This window comes from Opisthocomus hoazin, chromosome 4 (genome assembly GCF_030867145.1).
Source record: "Opisthocomus hoazin isolate bOpiHoa1 chromosome 4, bOpiHoa1.hap1, whole genome shotgun sequence".
Classification (NCBI taxonomy): domain Eukaryota; kingdom Metazoa; phylum Chordata; class Aves; order Opisthocomiformes; family Opisthocomidae; genus Opisthocomus; species Opisthocomus hoazin.
The window spans coordinates 28,792,098-28,814,231 of record NC_134417.1 but is presented as its reverse complement, the minus strand read 5'-3'; the positions used below and the strand labels follow the sequence as shown (position 1 = coordinate 28,814,231).

General features: G+C 46.5%; 1 protein-coding gene across 1 annotated transcript; it reads left to right on the top strand.

Annotated features, from left to right (window-relative positions):
* The first annotated feature begins 2,620 nt into the window (after nt 1-2,620).
* RAP2B (RAP2B, member of RAS oncogene family) lies at nt 2,621-3,505 on the top strand. Its single transcript, XM_009943120.2, has one exon. It carries the CDS (start codon nt 2,799-2,801, stop codon nt 3,348-3,350), a length of 552 nt encoding a protein of 183 aa, XP_009941422.2. The 5' UTR covers nt 2,621-2,798; the 3' UTR covers nt 3,351-3,505.
* Nucleotides 3,506-22,134: the final 18,629 nt, after the last annotated feature.

The window sequence follows — 22,134 nt, the reverse complement described above, 5'->3', positions numbered from 1 at the left end:
TTCAGTTACTTCCCGCAGACTCCTTGCTATTACTTCACGGACTCAGAATTTCTAAAAGCAGTACTGCAGACTAACTAATTACCTAGAGCTGGCTGGTAACAAGAGAGATTAAATTAATAGATGCAGTAGACGACTGGGATTTGAGAAACAATATTCCATACTTCAACTCAACAGCATAAAGATCATTTGTTGCTTTGAACACAATACATTTCCTTCTTCAGAAATAGCAGCAACGAATAACAGCATAGAATGAAAAAAATACATCGAGTAATTTTATTCTGTCACTGAAAAAAACCAACCATGTCACATTCCACAAATTAGGATTAAACAGACTGGATTTAAACCAACATTACAATAGTCTGGTCTTTATAAAATCTGCTACTGCCATGTCGGGGGAAGTGCAAAATAAGTGATCTACATGTGGGCTTGCCAGGTGTGAGGGAGGTAAGAGAATCTACATTGTAACCAAAACCTTCCAGCAGCATCAGCAAAGTGCATCATCAGAACAAGAAAATAACATATTTTTGCAGTGATACCGTAGCCTCGCAACCAATTTTTATAGCTGTTTTTAAAGACGACTTTGCATACACTTGCTGGCTGGTGACTGGTTTTGGCTGGCTTGCACAGTGGTGGGAGCGTGCTGGAGTGGGTGACATGCTAGCTCTGTCTCCGCGTGCTTCTGGAAGGGGGAATCGGAAAGACAGTGAACAGAGAAACGGGAAGAGCTGGGGAAAGGACTTAGGAGCCTCAGAGCGAGCTGTTATTTTGTTTCGAAACCCAACATCCATGCATGTCTACGCATGAGTTGAGCAGTCATTGAGAGAAGACTCATTCACAGAGCACGAGGTTACGAGCGCTTGCAGAGGTCTTCCCCACTTTTTCAAAGAACTGTAGTAGCGCTCTGGGAAAAAGATGGCCTGCAGGTTCGTCACGAGTTAGAGGTAATGATGTGGTTAGGAGTGAGTCTAGAACAAAGACACGGCCCAAGCCCAGCCCTCGGGATCCAGTATAAGATGAAATACCTGATTGATCTGTATGGCACCTTGCGCTAGCTCGGGACCAGCCTGCAGCTCACAAATTCCGCAGACGAGCGAGACGACTGTGCACCAGGGAGGAACGAGCGCAGGCCTGGCAGACCAGCAGCTCTCCCGGGGACTGCGGCCGACAAGTGAAGGGCATGACCGCGCCTATGGACCGTAGACAGAGAGTGACGGGTTTCAGATACGCGATATGTTTAAGGAAGCTCTTTAAACTGTTGCCCACTCTAAAGCAAGGTTGGTGAATGCAGCTTTTCTATTCATTGGGAGAGGCCTCATTTGCAGAGACTTACTCAAGCAACCGGAGAGGGGTTTAGTTTGTCTCCTGAAGGCAGGGCATCACCGGAGATGCGGTACTCACCGGAGGATCAGTGGCCAGGCAGTGCTCGCCCGATGACCGCAGGGACACAGTACAGCGAGATCCAGCTGCGTGACGGCCCACCGTGCATTCTGGCAAGAAGAATTTAAGTAGACTTTAGCCTCTGGCTAAGCTGTTCGGGAATAACAGAATGCTGCTTACAAAACTTATTTCAAACCCTTTTGTCTACCACAGCCCATTTCCCCAAGTACTATGTTTAAGCCAGGCTTGTAAACAAGAGGGTGTAGGAGAAAGGACCCACATGCCACAACTACCTGTGTAAATACTGAGAGTAGCAAAGAACTGAGTAAGGTATAAACCCAGAGATGCAGGGTGCCAAAATAACTGAGGGCATTTTCTCGAAAGGAATGTCTGACAGATGGAAAGCCCAAGGAACGACTGCTGCGGACCAGGGACACAGAGGGGCCGGGGTGGCCTGGAAAGGGCTGCCGACCCCCAGGGCCGCCATGGCAGGCAGGCAGCCCGGCCCGCTCCAGCCGCCCCTCCCAGGGAGCCCCAGCGGGGAGCGGGCAGCTCCGGAGCCGAGAGGGCTGCTCGGGGCCCGCCCGGCCTGCCCGATCCTCCCGCACAGGGCGCGGGGCCCGGCCCGGAGCGGCTCCCAGGCGCCGGGTGCCCGTGAGGGCCTGCCCCAGGGAGCGGGAGGGCTCGGCGCTGCGCGGGCACATGCCATGGCACCGCCTGCGCCCCGGGCGGGGCCGAGAAGGCCCGCGGTGCGGAGATAACCGGGCCGCGCCGCGCCCCGCGCCGATAAGGGGGCAGAGAGACCTGGGGCTGCCGGTCCCGCCGCCCTTCTCCCGTTCCCGCGCCGTGCACCGCGCCCCGCCGCTCGCCGGCCCCTCAGGCCGGGGGACCCCGCCACGGCCCCGGGCGGAGCGGGGCGGGGCGCTGCGCGCGCGGGTCCGGGCCGCCGGGAGGCCAATGGGAGCGGGCGGCGGCGGGGCCGGAGCCAATGGGACGGAGCCAATGAGCCGGGGCGGGCCGCGGGGCGCCATGGGCCGCGGCAGCGCCGTCCCGCCGCGGGGCAGGGGCGGCGGGGCCGGCCGCGCAGCCTTCCTTCCTCCGCTTCTTCCTCCTCCTCCACAGCGGCCCCGCACAGGGCGCGGCGTTGCCCGGCGGTGGGGCTGGCCAGGCCCGGTGCGGCCCCGTGAAGCGCGGCTGCCCCTTCCCTGCCCCGGCGGGCCCCGCGCGGCGCCAGTGAACGCCTGAGGGGGCGCGTGCCCCTCCCTCCCTTCCTCCCTCAGCCCTTCCCTCACGCCCGCCCTCCCTCAGCCCTTCCCTCCTTCCCTCCCTCGGTCCCTCCCTCCCTTTCTCCGCCCGCCGTGAGGGCGGGAGGGAAGCGGCAGCCCCGAGCGGGAGGCGAGGGAGGCGGCGCGCCGGGAGCCATGCGGGAGTACAAGGTGGTGGTGCTGGGCTCGGGCGGCGTGGGCAAGTCCGCCCTCACCGTCCAGTTCGTGACGGGCTCCTTCATCGAGAAGTATGACCCCACCATCGAGGACTTCTACCGCAAGGAGATCGAGGTGGACTCCTCGCCGTCGGTGCTAGAGATCCTGGACACGGCGGGCACCGAGCAGTTCGCCTCCATGCGGGACCTCTACATCAAGAACGGGCAGGGCTTCATCCTGGTCTACAGCCTGGTGAACCAGCAGAGCTTCCAGGACATCAAGCCCATGCGGGACCAGATCATCCGGGTGAAGAGGTACGAGAGGGTGCCCATGATCCTGGTGGGCAACAAGGTGGACCTGGAGGGCGAGCGGGAGGTCTCCTTCGGGGAGGGCAAAGCCCTGGCCGAGGAGTGGAGCTGCCCCTTCATGGAGACCTCGGCCAAAAACAAAGCCTCGGTGGACGAGCTCTTCGCCGAGATCGTCCGGCAGATGAACTACGCCTCGCAGCCCAACGGGGACGAGCAGTGCTGCTCCTCCTGCGCCATCCTCTGAGGGCGGCGGCGGGCCGGGGCCGGCGGCGGGGGCGGCCGGCGGGAGCGGCTCCGCGCCCGGGCCCCGGCAGCCGCCGGCACCGGGCACACGCAGGAAGAAAACAAAACAAAAAAAGCAACAAAAAAAGGAGAGAGAGAAAAAAAAGAAATAATAACCGTGTTGGGAACGCGGCTTTTTCCGGCGTGCGCGTTCCGCCCGGCCCCGGGGGCGGCGGTTTTCCCGCCGGGGGCTGCCGCGGGCTGGCAGCGGGCGCGGGGCGGGGAGCGGGGCCCGCCCGCCTCCCCCCCGCACCCGGTCGCGCCCGGGGACCGAGGGGTCTGCCGGCCCCCGCGGGCGGCTCGCCGTCTGGCTCCCTGCTGTGTCGGGTGGGAGCTCGCAGGAGAGCGGGAGCGTCTGGGGGGCTTTCCGTTCTGTCTGTTGTGTTTTTTCTTGTTTTGTTTGTTTTTTTTTAAGTCAGCTGTGAAAACGTTACAGATCTGCACAATTTTTTAGGCGTGCGTGCGTGTGTGTGATTTCTTGTTTTAGTTTTTCTTCGTCGGACGGGAGCGGTGGTGGCTTTGCCCCGAGGGTGTTTTCTTTTTTGGGTTGGCGGTGACCGATTTGGATGACCGGCTCTCGGAAGCGCAGAGCCCTCCTCCGTGGGACGCGGGGCCGGCAGCAGCCCGGTGTCTGTAGAGTGCCTTCAAAACTCAGCTGTTCCAGCCGGTGCCAACCTGGGAAAGCTCCGCGGAGTCCCATTATCTACTACTCCAAAAACTACTTAACAGTTTCCTTGCAGCAGTCGTGCCGAACAAGCCAGGACAAAAGGGCCTATTGTTGGTGGCATTTATGTCTTATTTCCATCCTTTTAACTGTAATTTCTGTGTCTTGCAAGCTCGGGCTTCATTTACTTCAAATTTACAAGAATTTACCCTTTTGGGGTTTTGGGAGGGTGGGGGTGGTTTTTTCTTTTTCTCCGCCCCCCCCCCCCCCCCCCCCCGATGGTTTTGTTGTGGGATGTACCTCCAGCCAGCAAAGAAGGAAATCTTATCGTTGTGATGTACCAAGAGAATTCTAACAACTGTCATTTTAATTGCAGACATGCGTTTAAGAGATGTCTATCCATTTTGAGAATTTTAATACAAATGCTGTTTTTTAGAAAACAACTTTGTGCGCTTTTATGTATTACATGAAACACCAACTTTCACATACGCTGTTCCTTGTGATTTATATTTTAATAGAAGCGAAAGGTGTGTGGGGGGGGCTCGGTTTAGCTAAGAACAGTGTTTAAAAAAAGAAAGACAAACCACAGGACTGCTGTTTTGCCTAATATTTGGTAATTTTTAATACAGTTTTTCATTTGCGATTAGGTCCTGACCCTGTGTGCTGCCAGCGTGTGAGTGGAACGCTGTATTCAGTAGGCAGCTGTAGGAAGGTAGCGTGGCTTTAATGCAAAAGGCCTTGTAAGGTTAGGCCCTTATTCCTTACTGGGAACAGCATGCTTTATTAGGGTAAAATTCTAAAGGTCCATTATTTATAAAATTGCAGTTTTTAATCTCATTGCATTATAACTCTTTAAAATTATGTCTAAGACCATTATTTCTTTCCTGGTTTACAGAGGGTTTGGGGTGGGAGGACCTGCACCTTCTGACATGGGGAAGATCTAGAAGATCTAAGGAGTTTGTTTACCTCCATTATCTTCCTCTCTTAGTCCCTTCTTTAAAGATTAGCACACAAAACCTGCATTTTTGTTTAATCCCCCCTTCACATCCCAAGAAGACTTGAAATTGTCTTACCACATGAAAGCAAAAGTTGAGCAATGTGTAAAGCGGTTTTTAATCAGGCCAACTGAAAACTAAATGCCATGGTAGTTACCGTGAGTCTGAGAATTTTTTCTGTTTTAAGTAGGAAAACTTTCTGCTTCAGCACTGGAAGAACAGTGTTTAGTGTTAGTTTAATTCTGTGCATTGAAATCCAAGTGACTGAAATTAATAGTGTTGTGTTTTAGTTGAAGATTGGATACTTACTTTAGCAACATCTGATATCAGTAGAAAATTTGGAAAAGATTATATACTGAAGTATTGAGCATATCTCTTCTCCTGAGCCCAGGTGTATCCTTCAAAACATGGAGGACCTGTTCTGATACAATCAGTCGGGTTGTATCATTCTGACTGATACAATCACAGCTGAAAAGGAAGAAGGTTGGAGAAGGCAACCCCAGTGCTGGTTCCTCAGTTTCTGCTTGGGGCCTTCATGTGACAGACAAATTGATCCAGCACCCCATTTTTAAGTGAAAACTGAAAACCTGTTTGTGGTTTATCTTCCAGAAATTTATAAAAATGAAGTAGAAGCCAGCTTCTCGAGGACTTCAGTGTTAGAGGGGCAGGGAGATAATGCTTATTAATAGTAGGGGTTTTTTAACATAAATACTGCATTGGAAACTAAGAAAGCTTGACTGCCACCACGTCTGCAGGTTAAAAAATTTAATGTCTGAAGTTTAAAAGAAAAAAATGCCATGAATTTTCGTATCAGCTATTGCTATGGTTCAATTTTGCCTTAAATGTAATAGAATTGTGTGGTTTTTAGCATCCAACAGGCCTTGCTCCAGATCAGTGTATTGAGAGCAACTTGTTCCACTTAATAAAAGCAGATATTTGTTTTGTTCTCCCCAACAGATAGCAGATTCTTCATGTTTTCTAGTGCCTCCTGTTTCCCTACTGCCGGGCTGTGATTGAGGAACAATGCGAAAATGGGTGTTTGTAGCACACAACGGCACATAAAGTCCAGCTTTTCTCAGCCTAGCAGAGCAGCTGAAGGCAGCCTAGTAAATTCTGGATTATGCTGGGCTGTTTTGTAGATACACTCTGGTTCTTGCCCAAAAGGTGTGTTTGTTAAACAGTGATTTAAGAAACCATGGCATGGGTCTAATCAGAGTTTTGAATGTATTTAGGTGTTTAATGTTCTCTGTGACTTGGTGAGGACAGTACAAAAAGCAGAGCTCAGGAGACTGTTCTTCCAAATACTCCGAAGTGTTTTGGTGCTTGTTAAACATAGGCCTTGTCTATAAAGTAGAAAAAAGTCATACTGCTTTTACTTGACTGAATGATGAAAGCTATATTAGCTTCTACACTTGAGGAAAATGTTGTATCAATGTAAAGGTACGCTTTTATTCCTTTTCCCTGTGGGAATTTGTTATACCCGTGTCAATACAAAGATGGTATATAGCTCTTTTCACAGTGAGAATTGCAAATATTTAATTGATTTGGGAAAAAAAAATTACATTCCCAGCACAAATACTTCCTGACAGTGCAGAAGTTGTGTAAACAAGGCCTTAGTTTAAGGCTGGTCTTATGGCCACATATTTTGCTGTACATAATTATTGTATTTTTTTAAAATCCAAGCTTGTTCTATTGCAAGAAAGCGTGTCTTTGAAATCCTAGTCTCTGTGACTGTAACCGTGCAGTGTTCTCGACCTCATTTTGAATACAAGTGTGGTTCTTCTCAAGACAATGCTCAGGCTTTATTGATGCTTATGGTTCTGGAGATGATGTTGAATTCTGTGGCTGTGGAATTCCTGATGGTTCTGCTTCTCTCAAAAGAATGTATGGCAACTTTTTTGCAAAGGGCATTTTAAATAAAGGGCAGCTGGCTCTTTATGACTTCCTCATTTGGATACTCATTGCGTGCAGGTGTTGTTAAGTGTCGGATTTCCTCGAGGAGTGACAAAATGCAGAAACTTCCATTTTCTTTAAGAATTTTGTGTGAAAAGGAGTGGCGTGTGTGTTCTCTTGACTCTTCTCCCATTCGAATTAACGGACAACTCCCATGACCATAAACGGAAAGTGGTTGGAGCTCTCCTGCTGTTAGACGCTCTCTTACTCTCCAGGTTTGTACAGCAGGCAACCTAGACGCTCTGCTTGAAGGACCTTCACTGTATCTTTGGGAACTATTATTTGGAGTGCCCACGCACGTTCTGGTGAGATTTGAGGCTTGCTGTACAAGCAGGTATGCGTATCAAATCTGTTCAAAGCTGAAATAGTCTCAAATAATGATCTTTGTAGCTTATAGACTGCTCCTACAGTGCTTATAGCCTCCTGCAAAATGTGGATGTTAAAAAGTCCAGTCGTGCTGTTACAGCATGACGCTCTAGGATCTCATTTTTGGGGGCATCCAGCATCTACCCAGCTCCTAAAGCTTTTTATTTGGGCCTGACAAGCTTTGGTCAACATGTACATAGCAGATGAGAGTGATTCAATAGCAGAGTTTTAGTTCGAACAGCTAAAGATATTCAAGTGAGTTATAGTGATGTGAAATGGAGTGGAAGTGTGTTGCTGGGGATGGGTACGTTGGGTTTGGGGTTTTTTGTTGGTTTTTTTTTTTTTTGTTTAATTTGAGTAGACTAAGGGTTTGTTATTCTGTAATCAAGAATGTCACTGAACTTCCCGAGTAAGAGTCACTCTGTGTGTGTGTGTGTATGGTGACTTCACTGGGGTTGGAATCGAAAACCTTGCCCTTACCACAGATGATCTCAACCTCTGTGATCTCAGTTGTGCATGTAGTCAGTATGCTGAAGAAAACGCCCAATGAAACCTGAACTGGCCGACCGATAATGGATTAGAGCAGAGGGAGTTATGTGCAGAAAGCTTAAGAACAGACGTTAAAATTTCCCTATAGCTATTTCAAATTTTTTGAAGCTCTGCTACGTGTCAGGTGCTGCTTTAATACTGTTGATGCTAGAGCGTAGTGATTCAGTAGATGACATATTGCGCATAAAGCAAATACTGCACATAAATAGTTGATCTGCAATATCTAACAAGGTCTTAGGTCCTGTGTAAACCACTATAAAATTAGAAGTCAGTTAACCAGAACTTGTAAGTTGTTCAAATAAGTCTTAAAATATTGGAAGCAGCTGTTCTGTAATGACTTTATTTTATTTTGGCAATATCTGGGTCTTGTGGAGGTTTGGCAAAGAGGAGACTTTGATCAAGAATCCATAGCTTTGTTTTGGTAATCCTCAACAGAGAGATATTTTTAGAAAAGTGGTGTCTGACAAGTAGCTTCAGCTGTAATGATTTAAAACCCATTTATTTCTACAAAGTTCTTTAAGGGAACATTATGAAAAGTGCATAGTTAATAGATCTGATGCCCAGGTAACAGACAGATCCCAGAGGTTTCTCCTCTGCTTGGTTGACTGATTACGATTGTGCAAGAAATGCTGCAGCCACTACACTGATCAGAGTGACATTGCTAAATTTCTTGCCTTTTGATACAGTCTTGTTATCCTGCTGTATTATCGTGCTAGGATGAAATGAGACTTTGGAGGTTGGTTTTGAGGATGGTTGTAAATGGACTTCTGGGTGAAAAACTAATCTGAAATGGAAGTTGTGGGGTTTTTTTAAATTTTCTTAGAATTATGTATTGAGAAAGGTACTGGTCAGCATTTGTATCAGTCTTCCGTCACCAGTTTCTCATTTATGGGTATATTAATCTGATGCTTGTTTCTGCAGGGTTACTACGATTATCCCAATTTAAACAATTAGCATGCCACTTACAAATTCAAGTTATTTTGTTAGAGGCAGAATAGCATATAAGGCAGTAAGCACCGAGCTACAGCTGAATACTTGCATTTGCTCTGTTGTTAGTAAGATAGGTGTGGAGCCTGATGTGGGTATCTGAAAAGAAGGTTTGTTTTAGCTGTTAGAAGGGATCCACTGAAAAGTGTTGAGAAACATGGCTGTTGATACCCTTGTGACAGCATTTGTTCAGAGGGTTGAGAACAGATGCGGAAATAAGATGCGTTTACTGTTGAATTCATTTGAGTTGTATCATTTCTCTGTCTTGCCAAGTGATGATAGAACTGGTAATGTTCCTTCCAGCCATGGCGTCAGCAGTCCAGAGGTGGGGAAGGGTTATGCTTTCCTGATGGGAGAGGTCATTTGAGTTCCTTACCATCGTGTTGCTTCTGAATAGCTTACTGCATCTGCGACAGAGTTAGAAATGAAAAGGAGGGAGACATTTCTGACATGCAGAGCTGTAACAGGGGCATCTGGCTTAGCCCTCCATCAAAGCCGTGCCCTGCTTCTCTTTTCCAGCTTCAGCACTGATTCGGCATGTTTTCAGTGAACATTTGAAGCTTTCTACACCTCAGTTTCTCCAACTCTGTATTTTGTGGAAATGTTGATTTCAGTGCAGATGAACTGATTTTGAACAGGCATTTGGCTCTCGAATTGCAGCACCAAATGAAGTAAAGGAAGAGGATTGAGAGAGAGAGATTGAGGACACAAGACAGTGTGCAGAAAGGATGCTGTCACTTACAAGAGTATGGGACTTTTTTTCCTCTAAGACAGACCTAATATAGGAAGCAAGTTTTTGAATGTTAACTGTCTAGCAGAAATCTTGTTTTAATCAAGCCTTATGCTCAAACCAGAAAAGATACTTCAAAGCTCTTTGAGTTGGAGGTATGGTACTTGAATGATTTCAGAGAACTATCTTTGTATTTTTTCACCTTGTTTTGTTTAAATATTCTAAGATTTATTTATTATTATGATAGTGATCACTAGATAGAGGAGGTGTTTCAATGTAATTTAATATTTACATTAACTTAGGACTATAAATATCTCCATGTTGTAGGGATTGATAGACACAGTAGGCAAGAAGTGAAGGTCTGTTTACTTACTGAAGGCCTTAGAGGAGGTAAAGAACGAAGAGATCCAGGCTTCCATTTTCAGAAACGAGGAGATGCAAATTAGAATGCTTAATATAACTTTTTGAATTTACAGATGACTTCTCGTTACTCAGTATAGTAGACAGTCTTTTAGACGTGAGTTGATTACCCCTTCTCTTCACTTCTGTGTGACTAGCTGTGCCATTGCATTTTTTTTGCCTACAGTGAGAAAAACTGTGTGATCCTTCTGCTGCCATGGGTGTTTGTCAGACGTGGGCTGACTTCATGACTCCATTGCTCCCTTGGAGCTCTGGCATTCTTTCCTCTTGCAGGCTGCGTCGGGGAGGGGGGAGCCCAGATGACGCAGGAATAATGAAGTGATTACTTAACAAAACCCTGGGATGGAAAGCTGGCTCACGTCTAAACGTTGAAGGGGATGTATCCATTGTTTGAGTTACGCGTGAAACCGAGCGTATGTACAATACATGCAACTCATGGAGAGTGTCCAGCGGAGGGCTCGAGGACGGTGAGGGGACTGGAGCATCTCTCCTACGAGGAGAGGCTGAGGGAGCTGGGCTTGTTCAGCCTGAAGAAGAGAACGCTGCGAGGGGACCTAATATATGCTTATAAATATCTGCAGGGTGGGTGTCAGGAGGATGGGGCCAGACTCTTTCCAGTGGTGCCCAGCGACAGGACAAGGGGCAACGGGCACAAACTGAAGCAGAGGAAGTTCCATCTGAACACGAGGAAGAACTTCTTCCCTCTGAGGGTGACGGAGCCCTGGCCCAGGCTGCCCAGGGAGGCTGTGGAGTCTCCTTCTCTGGAGATATTCAAGCCCCGCCTGGACAAGGTCCTGTGCAGCCTGCTGTAGGTGACCCTGCTTCGGCAGGAGGTTTGGACTAGATGACCCAGAGAGGTCCCTTCCAACGCGAACATTCTGTGATTCTGTGAACTCCCTGCTGTTCAGTGTTACGTTTTCATTATAGGTTTGTTCTGGGAAAGCAGAAATCCTGCAAGGTGAGCCGCGACCTTACAGCATACCCCTATGGCTGACACAGAGCAGTGGTATCCAGCGCCCTCAGAGGAAAACAGTTTGTCATTTTGGGGAAGAAGTGTGCATGTGTGTTGTATCCTCTCTTGCTCATTCAGAAAAGGTGGTTTGAAAGAGAAGTCTTCTGCAGATATCCTGAAAATACTTTCTGTAGGTGCATAAAATACATTTCAGAGGTCAAAAGAGTGAATCTTTTTGTGTTTCTTAAACACATAATGTGACTTCTGTTTAAGTTCCTCTACTGGATCTTCCTCTTGTGCACCACCCCTAGTACAGTAACAAGGCCTGGTGCTTTAGACTCTTGTGAGCGATCAGAAATTGAACACATGTTCAGTATTTTCCACATCTGTAAAGCAAGTAAGTTTAGGGCATTACTATGCACGTGTGTCCATGACATTCAGTGTATTAAAACAATGCATCTCCCCCTGCACCATGAGAAAGATAAAAGTGATCGAGAAGTAGCCGCATAGGGCTGGTAAAATACTGGCTAGGTGGGACAGGAATCTGCGACAGAGGATGGTGTTCTGGGTGGGTGGTGTGAGACTGGAAGCAGAACACGCGCTGCCAGGTTGTCTAAACGCCGAGCGTGATGTGTGTGGAAGGGTAGGAGGCAGGATGTCGTGCTGGGGCAGGGGGAGTTCAGGAGGAGACTGGGTGGATTTTTCTGTTTCAAGTATAAAGAAACATCGTTATGTGCGTGTATGTTGTGGCTAAGCAGATTTGAAAGTCCAAAGAAAGTTTGTGCAACGAGTGTGTTAACCACCAAGGATGATTTTGACGTTCTAAGTGTGTGCTGAGTTTCACAGCTTCCCTATGCCACTAATCGCCAAAATCTCTTTTAAACTGTGTGGAACTTCATAATGGTGGTGGTTACAGTGTGACTCAAGGGAGCCATATATATTTACAGATGAGATTAGTGATAAATTAATTCCTGGAGTGAACTACAGTAATATTACGTACCTCAATTTAATATTGGGAGTTTGCTGCGAAGTTTACTTGATGATTAACAAAGTTAAGATGAAACCATGCTAATGAAGTACTTGAGTAATAAAGTTTCTAATATTTGAGATCTTGATTTCCCTCCTTTTCAGAATACTCTGCTGCATTCCAGGTTGGCTGTCTATTTTCTCGTATTTGAAGTAGTGTGTTTGCTTAAATGTGAGTTTTCCTTTCTCTTTCGTTGTTGAACCTTTTGGGTTTTCCTTCAATTAAGTAAAAAGTAGAGAGGAGATTCAAATTTGAATTACTGTATAGCACAAGCTTCCTAGATTCCAGAAATACATGCCACGCACTCCACCTATTTTTGCAATAAAAACAGGTTTAAGGAGAACACTGTATGTTTAAGGTATTTCCAAGGCCTGGACTCTCAGTGGGGAAACGGCTTGAAAAAGCTTATTTACCAAAGAACTAGGTCAGCCTGGGAGTGAACTGGAGTGTTCACGGATACTTAGGTATTTATTCACTTACATTATTACTATACTTCAGCCTCTGTGGTGAGAGTGAAAGTTACAGATTTTTGAGCATAAATATTTATGCATACATACAAAGTTGTATCTGGTATCCACAATTTGGGAAACATTCACATTTTTCTACTTGGAGCATAGAAAATCAGGAATCGGGTGCCTATGCTCACTGAGTATCAGACTAGTATCGTAGGAACTTAGGTACATATGTATTTAGCCAATTATAAGTGCCTAAAAAGAGTTTTCTTCTGTCTCTTCAAGCATTTTTGACCTGGCACAAATTAATTTTCAGCATTGCTAAACCAGAAAATCACTGTGGTTATTAAACGTGTGCAGCCTTTGACTAGATGCAGGGATAGCAACCTGTCGAACTCATCCGAATTGTTTGTGGTCAGTGCGGCCTGTGAATAAAATCTCTGGCTTGTGTCTTACCTCTGTATTTCTTGTGATAAGGAAGTGGAAACCAAACCTGTCTAGACAGAAATACTTTGAGTTCAAGGACAGATATTCTTGGATTCTTTACAGACTTTATGATAAATCGGAATTGCTCAACGTGCATCTGGTTGCAGCTTGTTTCAGGTGTGTAGGAGACGCTGGCTTCCTTTTATCATCACTCAGGGCTTTCCAGCACAGGAATTAATTGATGGGTAACTGGAGTTCATTTGGCAAGTGTCTTTGTGCCTACTAATATGAAGACAAACTGTATTATTTCAGGATGTAAACAAACTCTAAACAAATGTGTTAGGTATCCTAATTGCCCACAATAGAATTTTTAATAGAACTTCGCAACTGGAGTTGTATTTGTGTACCGACTTACACTGTTATGAATCTGAACTTGACTTAGTCTTTGACTCTGTAAATGTGTGTATGCAGAAATCCCTGTTCTTTTGTAACCCTGTTGAAATCAGAGCCTTATTTAAGCCAAAGAGAGCAGAACTTAACCCCAGTCTGCGTTTTAAATATTTCACATGCACCTAATAGTGTGATCTTTGTCCTTTTTGCAAGTTGCAGTTTCATTTAAAAAAAAAAAAAAAGTCTTTGCCTGTGACTTCAGTTGAATTTTCAGATGTCTAAAATGTAAACTAGTTTGTTGGAGGGTTTATGGTTGTTTTTTTCTGCTATGGGTGTTTCTTATCTTGAAGCAATACCAGGTTTATGTAAATTGTGAATGCCATCTTGAAATGTCAATAGATCTTTATTTTTTTTTATTTCTTTTATACAGATGTTTATTCCTGTTCTATGAGGAGTATATAATGTGTTGTATTTTAGTATCAGTAAGGTTTGTTCATACCCATAGTTCACAGTCATCACGGCCTCTTATCCTTGTGGTGTTATCTGCTCCACCTGATGTGCAGGAAGGCTCAGAGACTGCACACTGGCTGAGCAGGAGACTAGGATGCTTACAGTGTAAGACCTCTCCGAGACCTGGTTTGCTTTTAACAGCATTTTTCTTGTGAGAATGGCGGAAGAATGTTTTACCCTATGCTGCCCAAAGGATGTTGAGACAGGCTTACGGGCACAGTGGTTTATCTGCATGGTTGATGACATACATCAACTATCACAGCAAAAGTTCCTGTTGGTGACAATCTGAAGAAGAAGAAGAAAAAGAGAAAGAAAAAAGGGGGGGGGGGGGGGGGGGGGGGCGGATGGAGCAGAGATAAGGTGGAAAACTTGCACTAGTGGCCAGCCAGGAAGAGAAGCACCTTGGGTTCTTTTCAGATACGGGTCCTGCTCTGGCTGTACTCTCCCATGCAAAAAGCCATCCCCTGCAATGCTGTGTCCGTACGGCTGCGTGGCTTTCCAGGAGCCGCTCCGACTCTCTGCGGGTTGCTCCTGTTTCTGCTGCTCCCGGTGCTGGTCAGAGCACACCTTGGTCGGGTGTGGCTGAGTGCTGAGCTTTGTGCATGCTGGTTATTTGGTGGTGTGTGGTGGCTGTGCAGACGATCGCTGTCTGCTGGGTGATTACTCTGCAGCAATTTACCAGGCGCCCGAGCGAGCGGGGGGTATCTGTGCCTGAATCTTTTGAAGCTGCGTGCTCTGCGTCGTTTGCACCGCAACGCCTTACGGTGCCCCATGGGACAAGCAGCATCGCAGCTGGAGCCGTCCTGAGGAGCGTCCACCACATCTCGGAGCAAGTGGTGAGGCTGCATCCTAGGCACTCTTCTCTGCAGCTGCTCGATGCTGTATGAAAAAAGCGTAGGTTAGATGAAGCCATCAGGGTTTTTTTTATTTTACAGCAGATGCCAAGAGCTACATAAGCCCCTGAACTATGTCAGAACTGGAGGGAGAACAAAGGTGCCCTGAGCTTGCCTTTCCCTCCTGCCCTTCTGCCTCGTCTGCATTCGGAAACAGATGAACTTTGTGAGCCTTGGAGTCTGGGGGTCACTGCAGGAGCGTATGGTCCACAAATATGAAAACATATGTTCTAAAAGTTAAAAAAAAAAAAAAAAAAATTGCAGTGCTGTACTTCAGGAAGCAAGACTTCTGTGTTGCTTTGGCGTAAGTACTACGCTGTACTGCAGAAACTTTGAAAAGAGAAGTATTAGTTCCTTTGAGTGGCCCCACTCTTTGAAGAAAAATGGAAATATTTCTCTCTTGGATCCAAAGGTTAGATGTAAAACATGTGATTTGAGTAGACTCGAAATTGAATCAATTTGAAACTCTTACAATTTTTATTCACTTGAAACTGGGTCAATTTCGAATCAATCTCTTTGAAAGATTAAACACGCTTACTTCAAAAAGGGCTTTTGTGATGATCCATCACGGCATTTATAAAATTAACAAAAAGTGTTGAGAGTTGAAAAAGGGAATATTTTACTGCTGCATTATGATGATGTGGTAGCAGGTGCATACTCAGTTGTGGCTCCAGCTTTCTTTCAAGGGTGGGTATTGTTTTTAAGTCTAATAATTGTCCTTATGGAAAAAGAAAATATTTTTTTTAAAACCATCAAGAAGGGTTCAGTCTAAAAAATAGTGATTGCAGGACTCGGGGAGGATTATGCTAATTGATTTCAATTACCAATGCAAACCAGGTTCTATATCTGTGCACTTCACCATCTTGTAGAAAATCTAACATTCAAAATGTGGCATAATGAAGTTTTGATTTATGCAAGCTCTCTCTGGAAGACAGCGTGCCAGTCTCTTGTTTTGCTGCCCGTAAGTTGCGAGGAGTGTTAGGCTGTTTCTCTGCGGGTGGGTTTCTAGAAAGCCTTGCCTGGCGAGGCTGAAATGAACCCTGCCTGGTGGGATGGTGCTCCTGCCTGAGGAGCAGAGCTTCGCTTTGGCAGCGCTGAGCCGCGGCTGACAGATGTGCTCCAGCTGGCACATCTGCACGGTGTCCTCTGTGCTGGTTATGCCAGGAGGCTGTACCCGGGGGTGCTGGTGTGGGTGAGGACTGCGATGCTTCAGCCGCAGAGTCTCGTGGGTTTGGCCCTTCCCACTTTAGCATGCGTCACACTGGAAGTCTTTGGGAGAATGCACGGCTTCTTCAGAGCCCCAAACCTTAAGCAATGGACCTTGTTTACCTTCACATAGCAGGTGAAGGGTTCAGTAGCAACAGCCAGAGGTGGGGTAGGGAAGGAACAGCCAAGTGAGGGAAAAGATCCTGTGTCTTCATCATCAGTGAACCTGCTTTCAGCCTACTTTACCTAATTAATCCAAAGGAAGGTTAAATGTGACTTGATTACCTGGGAACCTTACGTATCTGCTTGCAAAAACCAGCATTACAGAGGTGTGCGGCCTTTCAGCCTTGTGGAAGGAGGGACAGGTGCAGCTGGAAGCAGGAGCTGCAAAGGGTGGATGAAGTCCTCGGCTGCCTTTTTTTCCTTCTTCGTCATAAGTGGCACAGATAGTTAAAGGTTCAAACAACCTCCATGTCTTCAGGGAGGAATCTCCATTACTTGCAGTCTTCACAGTGAAGCAGGATGTCTTCCTAGAAGGTGAATTGGAGCTTGAGCTGCAGGGCTTTTGTGGCCACGTTACGCTGGGCGATGGAGCCTCACCCTGTGTGTGCCACTAGCAGCCCACCTCTCCGTGTTAGTGGGGTCTCGCTAGAGAAGCTGTGTTCATTCATTTTTTCTCCTTGGTAGGTGAGTATGCCTGCTCCCGTCATAGCTGTAGAAGAGAAGTGTTTGGAGATCTCGGCACACTGCGCTGTTCTCGGCCTCCTCCCCTCTTCCCTTTTACACACACATACTTCTGCTTCCTCCCATTCTACCCCAACAGAAAAAGAAGTGGTTAAACTCAGATTTGGGGGTGCTAAGAAGGAAGCACACGTTATCCTGTCTGAATCTGGAGTGGGTGAATGCTCTGTTCAGCCACAGCCACCCTCCGCTCCCCCTCTGCACACCCTGCGAAGACCGGTGGCTGTAGAAGCGATTGCTCTGCATCGCCCGATGCCTCCAACACCCGAGGGCAGAGCGTCGTCTGCTTCCTTGCCATAATGGAAACCGCAGTGAATGCTGCACTGCTCAATGACTGGCTCTAGAAGTTTACACAAAGGTTATAAACAGTTTAAATTTCCAGCCATGGGTTATTCCAGTCACTGCTAATTTCACTGGGCGTAGAACAGGCGCCACGTGGCAGGCTCTGCCTTGATTTGACAAAATAATCTAGCTGATGAAATGCCCTCTCTCTGAGCATGGCGTGGGACATACAGTCTTTGGGCTCTGTGCAGTAGTAAGGGGACTTGCAGTCTCCAAGCAATAAACACTGATTAATGTTCAGAGTTTAAGAGTTTTAGAAAGTAAGATGGTTTGTTCTGATTAAAAGCAGTCACCACGCTACTGGCTTCCCTTTATCTGTTAAAAGGTTTGTATTTATTGAGTTATTTGGAACAGAATGCTAAATAAATTTATAGACTTATTGTTTACGGGCTACTGATTTTTACTGTTGATTGTTTACTGTTTATTGGTCAGGCATCTTGAATACATGCATCTTCTGTGGTTGTTCAGGCACGTCTGAGGTAGCAGAAGTGGGACTGCGGCTCCGTGCTGGGGTTCATTTCCTTGTGCAAGGGGTTTCCCAGATGGCGGTAGCTCTGGGCCGTGGGCTCACAGTGTCTTCTGGGTCTGCACGTTCGTCAGGTCCCACATGGTAGCAGGAGGGGCGCATTTCTTCATGCAGCGGTGCTGTTTGTAAAACTATTGTAGAGTGACGGTGTCAGGAAATGTTGGTAGCCAGCGGTTCTTCGTGTGAGCCTTAATGGACAGCAACTCCAAGCTCTCCAGCAAGCTGGCAATGTGGGAGGTGCCTGAGGGAGCCCAGGTCTCTCGCTTTCCTCCTACCTACGCACTGGGATTGTGTAGCGCTTTGCAAAAAATAAAACTACTGACGTACTTGTGGAGGACACGGGCATCGTGTGGTCCTGGGTGACTAGATGATGCTCAGAGTGACCTCGGAAAGCCAGGCCACCCTGGGGTTACTGGTCTGCACTGGAGTTCAGGGCTGCGGCCCCGGTGCTGCATGCTGGCAGAGTCGGCAGGCGTGCAGAGGGGGTTATGGGGAGCAGCTGCTTTCTGAACATTTGCAGCTGCTTAATTCAGGCTGGGGAGCTAGAGTAATTGACTTCGGAAAAGAAAATCATTGTGTCTATTATATCCTTTTTCTCAGCCATACTAATTTCCTAATATGTGTTATGAGTTGGCATTTATGTTTCTCCATAACAGGGTAAAACAAAACTGGCTGGCATTTCAAAGCCTGTTTGGGGAAAAACAGAGTGTAAACATTTTTTTTTTTTTTTTTTTTAAACCTACAATCACTGTCTGCTCCGAGTTGTATGTGAATTGAGAAATTCCTGGTTTGGTTCCTGAAGGGCACTACGTGCGTTCAGCCCCGCCGTTAGCCCTTCGCCTTCCCCTTGGCTGTCGGCAGATAACAGTCCTGGGCACAGGGGAGGATTTTCGAGAGGAATGGACGTGGTGCTTTCCCAGCTGGAAAGTGCTAGCTAGTGACTTAGTCTGTACTGATTGGCAGCTTTTGTCTGGTTGCCAGTGCTCATTTTTATTATCCACACTTTCCTTTTGGGAGTACCCTAAATAGATGGAATCAGTGCTTCTGCCTGAAGTGTGTGGCAGTCAGCATTTGAGATTTTTTTATTTTTTTCCAGCACCATAAAGATCCATGAGGGACAACACTTTTACAAAGACAAGGTTTCATGTCGTTGTTGATGAGGACAGTGAACATGAATTCAGAAGCCTTCTACACAGGTTATACAATCAGCTGGTTACCCAGTACATGAATTTAATTCCCTTTTACCATTTGTCATTTGCCCTGTTACCATGACTGTAGCTGATACTTGCTGTTGGAGATCAACTATTACATGCTTAGATGTTTCATTAGCACAAATAAGTCATACTTGTTTTAAGGAAAAAAAAACATTCCTCTTAGCTTTAATGTCTTAAAATAGCTCTTCACGAGAAGTGCTGTCCACAGGGGTATGCGTTTGTACGTACACGTACGAAGTTGTGTTTCTGATTTGGGGGTGTGGGATAGACATGCTGATCCGCCCGGTCCATGCCTGCTCTTGGCAGAGGTGGGCTGACCCCTCTGTGCTGGGGAAGGAACGATGCGGCAGGCACGGCGAGAGGAGCGCACTGCAGGACAGGGGAAGGGATAGAAGCCTTTATGTCAAAATCAGGGTGCTATGAAACGACCAGATTTGGTTTTGTGGGTTTTTTTGTTGGTTTTTTGGGAGTTTTTTTAACACTTAATGTCCACAGAATGGCATGGAAAATATTTTGTGCTCGGGAAGTGTCTGGAATTTCACTTGGAAATTTCAGATACAGTAATTTTATGTTTCATGCCATGTATACAAGAAATAGTATGTGTGTTGCTCCGCTAGTGTAACAATATATTAGAAAATATGTATATTTATTTTCATCTGGAAACATTATTTACTGTACTGAATATGCTTATTTATCTGAAAGCGTTTTCTTTCCATGCCTGATCAAAATCAAAACATTCCCTGGAGAAATTTAGCGTTACCTGCCGGCTCGTGACAACCGCCGGGGTGCCGGGCTGGTGGCCTGCGTGGCCTGCACGGCGGGCGCCTGCCGCGGGGCTGCCCACCTCCGTTGGCTGGTGACAGGGGGGTCGCTTGCGGGGAATTTTGTTTTCTGAACTGGAAAGCAATCAGCTTTTTCAATAGGAAAATAATGCGTGGCATCTTTCTCCGTCCACTTGTAAAATCACTGTCGTAGGTTTCTGGGTAGAGGGCAAAAGCTTTTGGTGCAATATTTGGATGCTGACTTTGCTACAAATAAGATACTTGTCCCTAGATCATAATTTGATTTTTGGTGGAACAGGAGTTGACCTGTTGATGGGCTGGTGGGAAACCAATCGAGGGACTCCCAAATATAGATGATTCAAGGCTTAAAAGAAATTACCATTTACAGTTTATTCTTGGTGTTAACTTTGACCGTGTGTATTGACCATAATGTGCTCATGTCAAGCATACTTGTTCTGAGATTAAGGCCGGGACACAAATTCAAGGAGATGAAGATACCAGCATAAGCCAGCTCTTTCTGCTCCACTCCAACTTTTCTCTTTACATAGAGGTGATTTGTGTAATTAAAGAGAATCTCGGACCCAGGTACTCCATTAAGGACAGCACGAGCTTCAGCACAGGAATTCCACCGTGTCTCCAGGGCACCTTTTCTTGGCTTCAGATCTCCTAACAACCATTTCTGTCCTGTGTTGCCTCCTCTTAATAGTAATAATGACAATAATCTCATTTTGTCAGGATTACTCTTTGCATGGTTTTAAGGTCTTCAAAAACTTCCTCATCAAATTTTGTAGTACAGAATCCTCATTTACCATTTTCTTTCTGCTCTAGGTGAAGGTCACCTCAAGGAATGTGAAAAATCCTGCACCTCTCTACCCTTACTGACGGGAAAGGGTCGGCACCCTCTCTGCTGGGTGTGTGGAGCCATTCTGTCTGTATCAGGGTAGATGGCAAACATTTTCAAGGCATTTTTTAAAGAAAAGTGTAAAACAAACAAAAAAGCCTAAGTTCCTGTCACACCTTCTAGCGTCTAACTGCCTCCAAAATCCTGGCCGGAGCCTGGCAGCTTCCCCCGGGGCTCAGCTCCGAGCTCCCCTCCCACAGGCGCAGCTGGGGAGCAACACGCCCAGCAGCCGTCTGTAAGCAGCCAGTTTTTATCTACCTACAGGGTTTTCAAGTGCTCCTCTATGAATCAGTGTTTCAGATACTTAGAGATATTTTGTATGTATTCTGTGTGTATCGATATTTTAAAATGATGTTATGTATTGTAATTTTTTAGTGGCAATGAGTGTTATTTTTATAGAGGTTTTTTGTCCTCTTCTGAGTTATCGCCTAACTGCACTGTCCCACGCTTCTCTACCCATAGAAATCTCCAGCTGGTAAAGAAGTGCTGGGCTTTCTGTCGTGCGGTACAATCCATGATTCAGGGAGCGGTTTTCTCTCTGCATAGAATTTGCAGTTTCCGAAACGGATGGTTTCTTTCACACACGGCTGGGCAGGCAATTTATGTGCTGATCACCATAGAAACCTGCAGATACATCACTTGGTCAAACCGTTTCCATGTTGTAGCTGTGAGCTGGCGTCGGAAAATGCAAATAAGGGACTTGAGAAAGGATTGGTGAAAACGTTGCCTTTTTTCTTTGTTTTTACCAATGTTACTCTTTATTCTAAGCTGCCTGTATTCCTTCTTTTACCTCAGACTCGGGCTCTGTCCTTGGTAATCCTTTTTGCCAAGTTGCGCCAGAGGTTGCCGCTGTCTCTGCTGTCTGCCAGCGACGAGGCAGCCGTTGTGGAGCTCCTCCAAGGCACGCAAGCGGTTTGGTCCGTCTCACGTCTGCTCAGACCTCCTGGACAGCAGGGTCTTTCCTGGCACCTCGGAGGGTCCTGGGTCCGCCAGCTCCTCTCCGGCGCAGTGGGGCGGGTGAATTTTTATAGCTCATTCATAAATTGGCCGCATAGGATTGTAGGTAATTTCATTACTGAACAGTAATTTTCTTTAATGCCATTCTATTGACACTTCAAGCGATGAATGATGCTTGGGAATATTGGGGCTGATTTTCTTACAAAATGAAAAGGCAAGGGAAAGGCCGGTTTTCACTTGGATAGATTAGATAGATAGTAGAAGGATTTGCGATTACAGGTGGCCTGCAAAATAACACTGAGAATTTTTTAATTGCAGCTCACCCTGGATGCTCTGTGCTTCCCACGGCAGCGGGAGTTGTGTTAAATTTGAGATGTGAGCGTGACAGTTTGAGACAAGAGGAGGCTGACAGCAATGAAATGCTGCTTCTGTAGGAAAACAGCAGAAAGGTACAGGAGGAAGAGGAGGAGGTTTGGTCTAGAGTGCACGAATGGCAAAAGTTGAGTCAGTCCTCGTTATTAAAGAGCCCATCCAGCAGTTTTTAATCACACACACATACAACTGACAAGCAAATAAAAAAGACCAGAAGAGATTGTGATTCTGCTACGTTCCTGGGCTGAACACAGCATGGCCTGGGATATCACCTTTACACGAGCTCAGGGTCTTAGCACCCTGGGTGGACTAAAGTCAGGTTTAGGTCCACAAAGATTTTAATTAGCTTTTAAGCATCCTGGTATTCAAAGTACCAGCCTCAGTGGAGGGC